This window comes from Abramis brama (assembly GCF_963993115.1).
Source record: "Abramis brama genome assembly, chromosome: 5".
Classification (NCBI taxonomy): Eukaryota; Metazoa; Chordata; class Actinopteri; order Cypriniformes; family Leuciscidae; genus Abramis; species Abramis brama.
The window spans coordinates 46,337,834-46,353,501 of NC_139967.1; the positions used below are offsets into that span (position 1 = coordinate 46,337,834).

The window sequence follows — 15,668 nt, forward strand, 5'->3', positions numbered from 1 at the left end:
AGTGCCCTTTTTGGTCCTTCTGCCCCTACTCTGGAAGGAGGTCTGTGCACGCCACTGACCGCAGCCATTCACTCTCTCGGCTGGCGCGATTCTAAATGACCCTACCAGAACCAGTTCATCATACTACCAGATCTGGGCGGAGAGTGCGATTAAAGGGGCCATACATGAAAATAAATGTAGCAAGTGGAAGCAGATATTTGACCCGTTACACGAGCACTGAGCCCTGTGGGACCCCCGTTCTGCAAACCAACACATCACACACACAGGTCTATAGCCTCACACACATAGACTGTAAAAAATATGGACAAAGCGTCTGTGACGTCACCCATAGACTTTCTGAAGAACGGTTTTGAAGCCGTTTATGGGGGGTATGGGCGGCACCATCTTGGAAAATCTTGGGAAATCCTAACCCCGCCCACCTTCTGACACAGCGCGCGTCACTCAGCTCGCTCTGCTACTCCGGTTATCTCTGTGTATATTTTAGGCTACGAAATATGTTATAAAACACCATACTAACTCTTTTCGTTTTCATTTTAAGAAATCTTAAACATTATAGCCACACAAATGTGGTTCAGGCAACGCGTATTGATTATATTCACTGCACATAACGTTTGCCTATTTATAAAAAAACAAAATATAAAACACAAACCTGCCTCTTTTCGCTTTAAATATAATATAAAAATATTAAACATTTTAATATGGTCCAGGCAATATGTGCATTTGTACTAAACAGATTTTGCAGTAAACAACATTACAGATCATCTTCGTTGTATTAAAATTTAAAATGACAAAACTCAACCCAGTCTCTTTTTGTTAAATTTCAGTTTTATCAATATTAGCCATTATAAAAGTATAAGTAAAAGGTACAAGAAGCTATACAAATAAAGCAAACAATTCAGTCAAACATACAAAGTCAGCGCTCTAGTCTAACCATACAACGGTAAAGTTAAATAGCTTATAAAGTTATGAAACTTCCCCACAGCCAAAACGATTGCCCAGGAAAAAAATTATAGATTCACGAGACCAAAAATCGCCCATTAGATATAGACAAGACAAATTATATCTCATGTTTAACCACTACAGAGGCGCCAGAACGACTAGCCGAGGAAAAGCTGTACCAGGCGGGGTACATGAGCGCCGAGCGCCCGGTCATCGCTGGATCTCACAACTGGATAAAATTTTCATAAATCTTTAAATAAACCACAGATTTGAACTACATTCTCACCTGAAAAACTCTTAAAACTACATTTCATGATACAGAAACAGTAGTATTATATTTCAACTGTGTTAAAAAATGGCGCTTATGTTGTCATTCTCCTTGGCGCAGCCTAAGCTGTCAATCAAGCTGTCAATCAAAGTTAACCACGCCCTTATTTGTCATACATTTTATATCTAAATACGATCTAAACTAACGAGTTAGAAAAAAATTCACCCCCCTCACAGTTGTCAGGCACTCGGAAGCTATCGAAAAATACAATAAAAGTCCATGGGACCAACCTGTAAAAACATGAATTTATGCTGTGAAAATGGACATTTTAACATGGGGTCTATGGACATTTGCTCCCTTTTGGGACCTCCCTCTAGCTGATTTTCGATGTATTGCAGTTTTTCGCACTTCCGGGTAGGCTTCATTTTTCAGATTAGAATGTTGCCGCTTGCTCACACACTGTGGTCTGTCAGTGAGAGAGTTGATGGTCATGCAGCAGATGGCAGTCGACTCCGGCTCCTAATAGCTGAGCCCTGAGCAGTGACAGCTGTATTGAAAAATAAATAAATCTGTATTATGAATTTTTAAGGCCAGACAGGTAGTTTGTTGAGGTCAATTTATAGAGAAAGACTACAGATGGTAACCAACCAGAATGCCTATTACCGCCGCGGAAACTACCGCGGTAAAAATAAACCAGTCGCATTTCAAAGTCATTCGCGAAATGACCGCCAGGTGGCGCAAAGGGATATTGTGCAAAACAGCAGCAATTGCTGCATTTTTTTCAATTGCCGTAAGTGGGGTTAATGTCAATTAACAGTAAGGATGAAAACTACAACTATGGTAAACATAATAGAACATTTTATAAGGCCTGTATTTCATATTGTAGGCCTAGACGTCGGTGGGCGACAAGCCTAATCCCCAGGGAGCAGTGCGAAAAAACACACACACACACACACAAAAAAAATAAAATAAATAAATAAATAAAATTTTGTAGGCCTACCAAAAATAACAAACAAAAGTAAATTATGTGCAATGAAAAGCTGATTATTTGTAGCCTACTATTCTATTGAGGAATGATACGAATGAAGAGCGCTTCTCGCTCGTGTGAGCGAACACTCATTGGAACGTTAGGGCATTTCGCAACGAGAAGTCATGGCCGAGTGGTAGAACTTATGTTTCGATCATTTAGATGATACGGGTTCAAATCCCGAACAAACTTGGACTACTGTAATTTTTATATTAGCCTATTAATGCATTTTATAGCCTATTATTGATGCAGAGATATTTGTCTAGTTCTAAAACTCTGTTACAACATAGTTTTTTGCTTATATTTATAAAATAAAATTACCATGCATTTCCATTTTACACTAAGGAACAAATATTATACAATGACTTTACTCCTGTAGCCTATAATAATTCTAATCGTAATTTCAAAAGCAGTATATATATACAATGATAATTCAATAGACCATCTAAAATATATAAAATAAAGATATGCAACCGGCACGTTTAAACGACAAACAATAAAATCAGAACCAGTATTCTGTTACGTTCATGGTTTCAGTGGCAGTAATGCATGCACGGCTTTTCAAAATGTCACAAAGTGTTTTGAGATTGTTTTGCATGAAATATTGAAGTTTATAATTAAGTGTTTTGGCACACCACGACGAGTGGCGCTATGCATTGTTCTAAAGCCAGGTTTTATTCTGGCATGTTGAATTAAGGCCTATTTATACTTCTGCGTCGAACTGCCGCTGTAGCTACGTCGTAGGCTGTGTGTAGCGCGCGTACCCTACGGCAGGGGTTCCCAAACTTTTCCATGCCAAGGCCCCCCAAATACCACTAGGTTCTGGCCAAGGCCCCCCGTATTGAACCCATCGACAATACTACGGCACGGCACATGTAGAAATAAATAAATAAAACATCTAGGTGAACATCAGATTATGTGATGGTGTTTGATACCAGCCAATCAGAAAGATGAGATGCACCGATTACAATTTTCAAGGCAGATTCCGATTTTTCATTGAGTTTGACCTGCCGATACAGATTTAAGCCGATTCTGATTTCATTTTTTCTAACCACTTTACAGCACAAACAAATGTTTATTTTCTATATATATATATAATAAAACACCACTTTTACCCAAACTGGTTAATAAAAACAAGTTTAAATGGATACATTCTCTATAAATATTTTTGTCTTCATTTTCTTTTCTGACATAGCCTACTCCTTGTTAAAACACACTATACATGCAAATTATGTGCATTTTTTTGAGTAAAATCATATTTATTTTGTCCATCAAAAGTGTGCTTTCACTTTAATTGAGCGTGAGCAGCGCTACAAAAATAGACTCGGCGTCGAAACCCTCCGCTTCACTGCTGCTCATGCGACGCTCCTGCTTGACGCTCACGCGCTGCTCCAGCTCGCGGTGTGAATGCACTCACTGAACATGCACGCCGAAAAAAATTCGCGCTGCTCACGCGCCGCTCGCGATCTGAAACGGCCGTAATTCACAAGGTTTCCTACATGTGCGTTCTGTGTGCATGTGTGATGTTGATGTTGCGCGATGTTATTCATGCGGCGCCCGAGTGCATTTGAATCGGCATATGTCAGACTGAAAATCATGTGAAAGTCGCCCAATTCTTGTCACTAGCCGATCAATCAGATATCAGATAGGCTATGCAACAAATTATTATGTTTTTTTCATAACAATACTCATATTAGCAAATATTTATTTTTTAATGTTTTTTAACTTTAACTTTTTTTTTTCAACTTGCTGCGGCCCCCCTGGCGCCCCCTCAGGGCCCCTGCCCTACGGCGTACCCTGACGTGCACCTCTCCAAAAATGTAACAACGCGTCAATTCTACACGGACGCAAGCGCTGTGATTGGTCTGCCAGAACCCCTCCCTCGGGGTTTCACATGCTCCCTAGGTGCGCGTCAACGCGGACAACGACGCAGAAGTATAAATTAAAACCAACACGTTGCCTACGGCGTATAGGCTCCGGCGTAGGTCCGACGCAGAAGTATAATGAGGCCTTTAGTGTTCGACAAACGCGGCGGCGCGTTTATTTGAATGAAGAGCGCTTCTCGCTCGTGTGAGCGAACACAGATTGGAACGTTTGGGCATTTCACAACGAGAAGTCATGGCCGAGTGGTAGAACTTGCGTCTCGATCATTTAGATGACACGGGTTCAAATCCCGAACCAACTTGGACTACTGAAATTGTTATATTAGCCTATTAATGCATTTTATAGCCTATTATTGATGCAGAGAGATTTGTCTAGTTCTACAACTCTGTTACACCATATTTTTTTACTTATAGCCTATTTATGAAATAAAATTACCATGCATTTCCATTTTACACTAAGGAACAAATATATACAATGACTTTACTTATGTAGCCTAATAATTCCAATCGTAATTTCAAAAGCAGTTCTGTTAATATATATATATATATATATATATATATATATATGGGTGATTCTTAGACTATGGGCACTTTTATGTAGGCTACTTTGGTCATATTTTTAAAAATACATACAATTTTGGACAAAATCCTCTTTCTTTTTCAAACTAACAATAAAACCTCCTTAAAAACTTTTAACTACCTTTCTATTATGATTTTTTCATACTTTTCAACCTCCTTATAGGTGTCAAAATCACTGTTTTATCCTTGTCGCACACCCAGACTTTTTAACTTCAACAATGAAAATACAGTTTAAAAGTATGACTTATCTGGTAACTATTAATATACCTAAATTAAGCACTAGTAAAATAATTAAAATACATTATAGTATTTAATGTGAGACCACCATCAATATTACTTTTTATACAAAATATAGCTGTCGCACAGTATTGGGAGAGAACATTTTTCACCGATGTCTAGGGGCTGTTTACACCAGGCCACTTCATGCGTTTTCTCAGATCGGATTGCAATCTGATCAATCTCTTATCAAAACGATTCCATTTACACCTGGTTACATAGGCTAAATGTTTTTTTTTTTTTTGGCGTATATAAATCCGATCTTCAATTCCCGCAATATGCAGATTTAATGCAGTGCACGCCACCGAAAGCAACAGTTATGAGATACATTATTTTATTGATCATCAGCTAAAATTTCTGAATCAAAGCCCGCAATAAGAGAAAGCGGAAACAGCCCTGGTAAGATCATTTCGTTTCTTTACATTTAATGAAGATGATTGTGTGTTAAGCGTCTGAGACTTAGGCTACTTTCACTTTGATTTGCGATAGCACGTTGATGCTCAGCTTCTCATCTGCGGCGATGCGTGTTGCAGTAGCGTCGTCATATCTGACAATAACATGACATATAGCCTATAACACGCTCTCACATGTTTATTTTTTAATAAACCATATTCAACAACATATAAAAATGAAATAATCTTTAGAGTAAAGCCGCAGCCATCATTACCAAGCGCGAACCATTGACAGTGAATGAAACGAAGCGAACTACAGGCCGTAGTGTGACATGCGTTAACCAATGGTGTAAACATAATCATAGATGACGCGCCACGGGTTTTTATTTAAAAGAAAGAACGTAGCTTATGTTTGTATGTAGGTCTAGGCAATTTATATTCACAATACTTAATAACTAATATTATTTTATTGCATTTGTATTAGTTGTTTGAAGAGTTAAAAAAAATCGGTCGGTCTTAACGCAAGTTTACAACCGGCAAGTCGGTCGGACTAAAAGGGAAAATAATAATAATAATTGGGTCGGTACTAAATTGACAGGGTTGGTCGGGTTACGGCAAACAAGAATATTTTTAAGGATGGCCTCAGTTATTATTCTATGTCATTTCCAAACATGCTGTACCTTCAAGGGTGTTTTTAAAAAGTTAAAAATTTTAAGTTAAATAAGAGTATTTTACATACATGAAATGCTAAGTTTTAAATCAAAGCTAATCAGTGAAGCTATCTTCCATTTTTTCACAAAAAACTACAGAAATGTCATTTCCACCACAGTCATTTCCCCCACACTGCCCCCTGTGGTGGAAATGACAGCATGTGGTGGAAACATGCTGTACCTTCAAGGGTGTTTTTAAAAAGTAACAAAAATTAAGTTAAATAAGAGTATTTTGCATGCATGAAATGCTGAGTATTAATTCAAAGCTGATCAGTGAAGCTATCTTCCATTTTTTCACAAAAAAATACAGAAATGTCATTTCCACCACACTGCCCTCTGTGGTGGAAATGACAGCATGTGGTGGAAATGACATTTATGATTACAAAGTACAATTGATATAGATTGCAAGAGTAGATTGACTTTGTGAATTGAGTTTACTGAGTGTGATGAGTTTAAGAGTTTTTCAAATTAATATTTCTCGAAATATTACTGTTTCTCTACATTCACGGTAATTCATTGTCATTTCCACCACCACCCTGTCATTTCCATCACCAGACACATTTTTTAAAAACATTTAAAAAGTTCTCATCACACATTAAAAATGTATCCACAATTTACGAGATCATGCTACTTAATATAAAAATTCAAGTTATTTATTTTCTAATAAGCTCTTGCCCAAACCAATATTAAATTTCAGAGTGTGACAGGTGTACAGTTCACCATTTGGTCCTTAGGGCAGTTAATTTATCTCATTGACAAATGTATAATTATTGTACATTGTGGAAAAACTGATAAAACTAGTTACAACAATGATCTTAGACAATTCTTGAGTGGCATAAGTTATTCTGTTTTTAAATAACAGCTGTATATAGAGATGTGGTGGAAATGACATTTGTTAATTGCAGGTCGGAAAAAATGTAAAATATTAACAATTTCTCTTGTAATCTAAGTTTGTCCTCTTACAGACCTTAAAACTAGACAAATTATTTAAACTTATGAGACTGTGTTACGTGACTTTTGAACAAGTTTTTTTAATTCAACTTCACAAGCCTAAAAGTGCCCCTAGTTGAAGAAACGCCCATATATATATATATTGTAACATAAACGACTCTGGGTAAATGCAAATTAGCTCAAGGATATAGGGAATTTTGGAAATATTAATAATTATAACTCATGGTCATAATAATTCAGAAATCGCATGTACATTTATTTTATCAATTATCGAGATTACCTTGTTCTGTAACTGGTCTGGTCATCAGTCATTCGTCCAGCGAATAAATGTGAGATTATCACAGTTAAGAAGGGGTATCCCTTTACAAACTCCAAGAAAGTTTTATCTTCTGGCCATGAACATCAAACTTTCTGAGTTTATTAATTAAAACTACTCAATGTAGTCTATAATATCGAGCTTGTAGCTTAATTAGATCTTTTTGTTTCATTGACTTTATAAGGTGGGTTTTCAAATACAGAGACAGTGAAAAGTATAAATGGATTTTAATAAATGCAAAACTAGAAAGATTATATAAGCTACAAATATAAACGTACGTAAAAATGCAAACAATAAAACATACAAACATTTAACCAAACAAAAACATAAGACATAACGTGATCGGAATGAATGAAATGAAAGAAAGAAAGGAAGAAGGATATAGAGAGAAGGGAAAAGCTAGTAATTATTACATACAGAAACCTAAGTTCACGAGACACCTGGAAAAGCTTTTAGACAGATAAATATATACTTGCAAATTTGGTCTCTGTTCGAGTGATGCTGAGGCATGAAGCGCGGACGGTGTCCTGTTTCTGCTGCGTCTTCCGGTGTCGCGGGAAGCTTGAAAGGCTCACTGAATGTAACGTTTACCGGAAAATAAGATTCATCTCCCGTGAAGGAAGAGGCAAATATATATATATCTTAGTTGCAAAAACGGCAGCTACGACTCGAACATGTGTTCGTTCGATAGAGAAGGCCGGAGCCTTCTTCAGATGTTCCTTGAAGCCTGGGAGAAGAGGAGGAAGGTTGAGAGATCAGGGTGAGAGAGATCAGGGTGAGAGAGCGAGCGGGGTGAGAGAGAGCGAGAAGTGGAGGTCTCTTCTTTTTAAAAGACATCTGTTTATGCCCTCTTTTTGGGACAACAGCAAATCAGGTCTTCTGATCTGAAGCGGGAAAAAAGTTTCTTTGTGTGGAGAAGACACGCCTACCTTGACCATATGTCTTATGAGAGAAAGAATTCATATTTCCTCTTAAGATTGTACACACAGAACAATACATCTTACTGTAATCTCCTATGTGTGACTGGTTGAATTAAAACAGGACGGTCAGACAGATACCAAGGATGACAGGTAAATATAGGACACACATAACGTTACATTCATATGCATCATTACACACAAATAAAGTTTGATTAAACACACAATAAAATTGTCAGTGTTTCCGTTATGGCAAGTGACGACACTTGAGAAACACAGGAATACATATCAACATTTAGTGGCTTGTTATGTGGGGGAATATCTGTTTCAAAGTCCAGAGTGTGTGTGTGCGTTGGAATGTCACGAGGCTGTAAAGTCATGAGAAGTTCACGCTGAGCTGGGGGGGGACCCCAGCCACACGGGCGCTGGTGAATTACCCCGTAGGGAAAAATTAACCAGAGTCGTCTTCCTAAGGACAAAGAGGATGTGTTCGACACCCTCATGATTCACTTAATGTGAAAAGCAGATGTCATTGTTGCTACAATATATATATATATATATATATATATATTGAATTAGTGTTCGACAAACGTGTTCATTTGGATTTATTTTTCTCTTAACAGCTTAAACAACTTAATAGGCTACTCTGTAGTTTTTCGGTCATACAGATAAGAGTAGAGTAGCCTACATCGTTCAAAACTGTAAACTTTTATTCATATTAGGCTCGTCTCTGTCTCCGGGAACTACGGCGTCACAAAAATGAACCAAAAGCCACTTGCCTCAGCTCAGTCATAACGTTTTTTTTTTTTCTTTTTTTTTTTCCTGGACCTTGGAACCTATTTCACCTATTTGTGTTTTTGTTGTGCGGATGAGCGGCCGAGCGCGTTAAGGGTTTTCTGTTAGAACGGCGTTGTGTAAGCGGCCACTAAGTTAAAGGGGACATATCATGCTAAATCCACTTTTTTAGCCCTTAAATGCATTTTGTTGTATATTTGGAGTGTTTAGAAGTACAGAAAAGTTGAAATTATTCTCTTCAGGTGCTTCGTTGATATCTTTATATTCTGTTTTGGTCATATTTTTCAATCTGTTCCGATTTTTATGTTCTCTATGACGTTTTTTGAACTATTACGTCACGGTACGGTATTTGCAGCAGAACTGCCAAATAAGGACATTGACTTCCGGCCCACCACTTCGAGCAATCCGCCATTTTTATTTCTCGCTGCAATTTTGTAGTCCAAGCTAAAGGATGCAGAAGTTACGAGAGGGTAAGTTAAAATGTTCGGTTGTTGGATGTAGTAACCCACACGCTTCATTACACCGTCTAATGTAGATGAACTGCCGCGCTTGTGACAGGGCACATGTTTAACTGAAAGAACAAGCAGAGAGAGAGACCCGGTCGCACGCGCGCTCACTCTCTCTCTTCGGTTCCAGGCAAAAGTGTAAACAAGACTTCACCGTCTCCAAACTAGACGCTGTCTTGCTCTCTCTCCCTCGCACATATTAATCAAAATAAATCAACACGGTGGTAAAAGGTCGGAAGACCAAAGTTTCATGTGTAAATACAGTAACACACCATTGCGATACATCAAGACGTTGTTCTGCAGGTTCGTCGTCTTCATTTTCATCTCGCTCCGACTCTGGCTCTGGCTCGAACATGTAAGGCTGGCTGGACAAGTCTTCCGTTGTTGACATTTTGTTAATAACGTGTAAATAAAACATTTATGTGCCGCTAGATAATCGTATCTCTGCTGTCAAACTACAAAAATGGCCGAACGGGGTGGAGTTGAACCGAGTGTGGGTGGGGTATGAAGTGTCTCAATTGTATTTAAAGAGACCACACCAAAACGAGTTGCTCTCAGACGCACATCAGAAAAGGGTAGAAAAGGGGCCTGTGGAGCTATAATAATGAGGAATTCAGACCCAAGCATTGCAGTTCCGCTTTATATAGACTACAAATGTATGATTTATATGTAAAAAGGAACGATTTAAAAGCATGATATGTCTCCTTTAAAGTGCTCTAAGTGATGTTGGGTGGCGTCACTTCTTGTTGACGTTTAAAGTTTGTCAAACAAAACAGAGGCTAGCTCGACCCTCCCTCCTCCTCATCCGCGCACTAACCCCCCAAACCCCACCCCCAAATCCTTCTTGTGGGTTATTGGCTGGAACAGTTTGTTATTGGTGGTGCGGGTTAGCCCAGTTTGTTTTTCTTGCTGTTTGTGGAGCCTGTGGTGTCTACAGAGACCGTGGTTTTTTACAGTGTGTTCAGGGGACAGGCAGCTAGCGGATGGTGAGGAGATGTTTGCTGTATGTGATAAAAAATGTTTTGGCCTAAAAAAACACGTGACATCACTTAGAGCACCTTTAATAACTAATGATCTTTGCAACGGAAGTGAATCAATCAATCAAAACTAGAGCTGGACAATAACTTTATTCTAGAGTTTGTCTAGATTGTCCAAAACAATCTCTGTTACTGTAATTTCCTATAATCTCTGTAAAGCTGCTTTGAAACAATCTATGTTGTTAAAAGCACTATACTGTATAAATTAAGTTGTTGAAAGTGCTGGAGAAATCATTGCTTCACTGCATGATTCTAGGCTTCAGTAATCAGAGGAAACAGGAGTTTTCTCATTGCTTCTAGTGACGCAGTACGAGTGAACCGTATCGATAACAGAAGAGATCACTTTACAACATCAGGATTTATTCATTATTTAATATTTATAAGTAATTTCTGTCCTTTCCTCTTAATGACTTTTGACCATTTCAGTTATTAAATTAAAAGTGGTCCAAAGTGCAATAAAGTTATCAGTGCAGGAACAATAAATTAAACCAACCATTAAACTGTTAAAAAGTTTACAATACAGTATTTTTTACAGTATGGCTTTAATTGATCTGATTCTTTCAGGTTTATGTCACATTGCATTGTTCCACATTTGTAGATCGCTTTGAAAAAATAATCTGCTAAATTACTAAATGTAATTATAAACATGATTGGATGATGACAAACGTATTTCAGATGTGATCAAACAAAGTCCTCTTTATGATTTATTATCAGGAACTGCAGAAAGATAAATGAAAGACAAAACTGAACAAATGAAGGCAAGGATGAACATAAAAAGAATAAGAAATAAAAAGACAACAAAAGAACAAACAAAACAAATAATGAAGAAAAACGGATGAACAAACAAAAACTAGTTAAAGAAAGTATAAATTAACAAACTAAATAGAAGAGAGAGAAAAAAATCAATTGAATATTAAAAAATAAAAGTAACACAGATAAAAACAAACTGAAAAGACGCGGGTGCTTTGTTTGCGAAAGAAAAAAACCCATAATTTACAACTTTAATATTAATCTCCAACGCGCGTTCAACAACGTCTGCTCTCACGCGCGTGTGTCGTGGTGCTCTCGTGAACGCGCGTCTCTGTTTACGTCTCTCTCTCGTCACACACAGAAAGTGAAAGTAAGTTTTCATGTCGCCATTTTAAGCAGGAGAAATGAGAAATGCGAAATACGACACGGAAAAACAGAGCATCAAAGTGTTTATCAATCATTATAAAGGAATTTACGTGTAGTTTTATGATTTTAAAGCTGGAGGATTTGAGAACCTTATATCTTGTAAAAGTTTGATCAAGGTGAGTGTTCATGTGTGACTTTCTCATATTAATATGAATCTCTGGAGGACATTATACGTGATTGTTTGATATGAAACCTTTAATAAAGGGTTTCGTTAACTTCAATGTTCCCTTTGTGTTTCGTGATGTTTGTGATTCTTTAGAAGTTTAGCTTTATGTGTAAACATACATAGGCCAATTCACACAAACGCCAACAAACGTTTTTTTTTATTTATTTTTTTATCGAATCAGTGTCTCGATGTGGGTCGGGGTTTGTTTTCTTTTTCACCTGATCTTGTTCAATCAGTGTTTCTCGGTGTCAGTTATTTTTCATAAAATTCTAAGTCCAACAGTCGACTTGTTTGTGTGTGTAAAGGCCCAATGAGCTCGAGTTAACGCAGTCACATGTCATGATCCTTTTTCTCCCACACTCCAGATATGTTCAGCTAAATTATGAAGGTTGTTTAATTTAATCATTTAATTTAGTGTCTGAATGTTTTTCATTCAGAGTCAGTGGAGGAGATCAAACTCATCAGATTCTCCTGCAGCTTCATCATGGCTGATTCACAAGGATCCAGAGATGGAGATTTTTCTCCAGGATGCAGGTACTTTCAACAAACATTACATTACCCCCCCCCCCCCCCCCCCCCCCCGACACACACACACACACACACACACACACAAACAGACAAACACACACAGATCAAAGAAAGTTTACTGAAAAAATAAGGCCTATTTTTGTTTTGAAACTAACATGAAATATTAAATAAAAAGATAATTGTTTCCTCAAAGTTCTTTTTGATGCAGGATGAATGTAATCACAGTAATCTAAAGGATTAAACTGAATCTGTTCTCTGTTCCAGTTCAGTCCAGCAGAAGAGCTCAAACCCAGAGTCCAGCTGTGTGTCTATTACGAGTAACGACTCTACGATCGAGCCACTAAAGTTTAAGAGTGGAGACAAACGGCCTGATCTCAGGTATATCATTTCTATAAAAGATGTGCTTATTGTATGACACCTTTTGAATTAGAGTCATCATTTTTGTCAGTCAGTTAGTCTAATACTAGCAATGACATCAAGTAAGTGTAAGCTGAGATTTTTTCCACCTTTATATAATGGAGTAGTTGGGCGTTACAAGAGTACAGTAAGGTGGTTTATATTTAAAGATCAGCAAAACATTGGTCTCTTTAGTCAGTTGAGCCTTCGTCCTCCATTGTACCTTTGAGAAAAGAGTCATGTGATCGTGGTTGATGTTCACCTGAGTTGAATCATTCTATAATTCTAGTTGATTTCAATTGGTTTGGTTTGAATTCCAAATTCCTAATATTACCGGTTTTCTCAGTCGCTTTGGTACAATTGTTGAATCATGCTTAACATTTGCAAACCAGTGAGTTAATTTATCAAAATAATTGTTATCAAAGTTTGAAACACAGTGCAAAACAGTTACAGACATTAAAGCAAAAGTACACAACATTTATGTGGTCTTTTATAAGTCTGTATTCTTTATATTTTACTTAGTTTTGAAACCAGTTCAGTCCAGCAGAAGAGATCAAAACCAGAGTCCAGCTGTGTGTCTATGAAGAGTAACTTCTCTATGGAGCTGCCACGAAACTTTAAGAGTGGAGACAAACAGTCTGATCTCAGGTATATCATTTCTATAAAAGATGTGCTTCTTGTATTTGATTTTTATGAAATTGTTATTAATATACAGCAGTTTAATGAGTTACAATCTTGCTAGTTTCAGTCACTATTTATGATTATCATAGTGCTCTTGTGTAAAGCTCTATGTATTGTATTGTTAATACATTCACTCACTGTAAAAGCTGTTGGTCTGTTACTCAGTTAATGATACAATATCAGTGTGTCTGATTCTTTACGCTCTTCATTCTGATTTAAGGTCAAACCTTCTATCCAGACCAGTTAAAAACAAAACTGTGTACAAGCCTGTGATTCAACCACAGGACTTTAATGAAAGCATGTATCCTGGTTTCAGGTAAAATGCAGGATTTTTTGTTGTCGTTGTTTAATTTTAGGTGCTGCAATTCACATCACAAATCACTCAAACACATGATTAATGATTAACACATTTCAGAAACCTAATGATGTTCTGTGTCCCATAAATAGTTTCGTAAATTATGGCTATTTACTTCTCTAACTTGTGTAATAATGTGGTATTTTAATCTTACAGCAATGACTCTAAACCTGCTGAAGTCCTCAACACACTGAGATCAAATCTGAGAAAGAAGTTTGAGTGTTTGTATGAGGGAATATCAAAGCAGGGAAACCCAACACTCCTGAATGAGATCTACACAGAGCTCTACATCAGAGAGTGGAAGTGGAGAGATCAGTAATGAGCATGAGGTGAGACAGATTGAGACACAGTCCAGGAGAGCAGAAACAGAGGACACACCGATCAAATGCAGTGACATCTTTAGACCTTTACCTGGACAAGACAAACCCATCAGAACTGTGCTGACAAAGGGAGTCGCTGGCATTGGAAAAACAGTCTCTGTGCAGAAGTTCATCCTGGACTGGGCTGAAGGGAAAGAGAATCAGGACGTCCAGCTCATATTTCCACTCGCTTTCAGAGAGCTCAACTTGATGAAGGACAAAACACTCAGTCTTTCAGATCTTCTTCATGTCTCTTTCCCTGAAACAAAAGAAATGGAAATATCCAGTGATGAATATAAAGTGTTGTTCATCTTTGATGGTCTGGATGAGTGTCGTCTGACTCTGAACTTTAAGAGCGAAGTGAAACCGAGTAATATATCTGAATCAGCCTCAGTGGACGAGCTGCTGACGAACCTCAAGAGCGAAGTGAAACCGAGTAATATATCTGAATCAGCCTCAGTGGACGAGCTGCTGACGAACCTCATTGTGGGGAATCTGCTTCCCTCTGCTCTCATCTGTATCACCTCCAGACCAGCAGCAGCGGATCTCGTCCCCTCTGAGTGTGTCCATCGAGTGACAGAGGTACGAGGCTTCAGTGACACACAGAAGGAGGAATACTTCAGGAAGAGAATCAATGATCAGAGTCTGGCCGACAGGATCATCTTACACCTGAAGTCCTCAAGGAGCCTCTTTATTATGTGTCACATCCCAGTGTTCTGCTGGATCTCAGCCACTGTTCTAGAGAAGATGTTGAGTGAAGCAGAGAGAGGAGAGATTCCCAAGACTCTCACTCAAATGTACACACACTTCCTGCTCATTCAGACCAACATCAAACATGAAAAGGACTATGAGAAGAAAGTGAAAGATGAAGACATGATTGTCAAACTGGGGAAACTGGCTTTCCAGCAGCTTGTGAAAGGCCACCTGATCTTCTATGAGGAAGACCTGAGCGAGTGTGGCATTGATGTGGCAGAAGCATCAGTTTACTCAGGATTGTGCACTCAGATCTTCAGAGAGGAGTTGGGCTTGTATCAGGGGAAAGTCTTCTGCTTTGTTCATCTGAGCATTCAGGAACATCTAGCAGCTCTATATGTGCATCTCTCCTTTATAAACAATAACATCAATGTGTTTGACCAGATTACCAAACCAACTAATGGAGACAAAGTTTCACTATCTGATATCCATCAGAGAGCTGCGGATGAGGCTTTAGACAGTAAAAATGGGCATCTGGACCTTTTCCTTCGTTTCCTTCTGGGTCTCTCAGTGGAGTCTAATCAGAGTCTCTTACAAGGACTAAATACACAGACAGCAAACAGCTCTCACAACAATGAGAGAACAGTTGACTATATTAAAGGAAAGATCAGTGAGAATCCCTCTCCAGATAAATACATCAATCTGTTTCACTGTCTGA

At 38.0% G+C, this 15,668-nt stretch overlaps 1 protein-coding gene across 2 annotated transcripts in view; it reads left to right on the top strand.

Moving 5' to 3' along the window:
- Positions 1 to 15,668, top strand: part of LOC311083995 (protein NLRC3-like) — a 441,701-nt gene that overhangs the window by 68,549 nt on the left and 357,484 nt on the right. For both annotated transcript variants that reach the window (XM_084115780.1, XM_084115781.1), the window contains 2 exons: positions 12,731 to 12,844; positions 13,385 to 13,510. In XM_084115780.1, the coding sequence (XP_083971906.1) occupies positions 12,731 to 12,844; positions 13,385 to 13,510 (240 nt within the window). The remainder of the gene's footprint in view (positions 1 to 12,730; positions 12,845 to 13,384; positions 13,511 to 15,668) is intronic.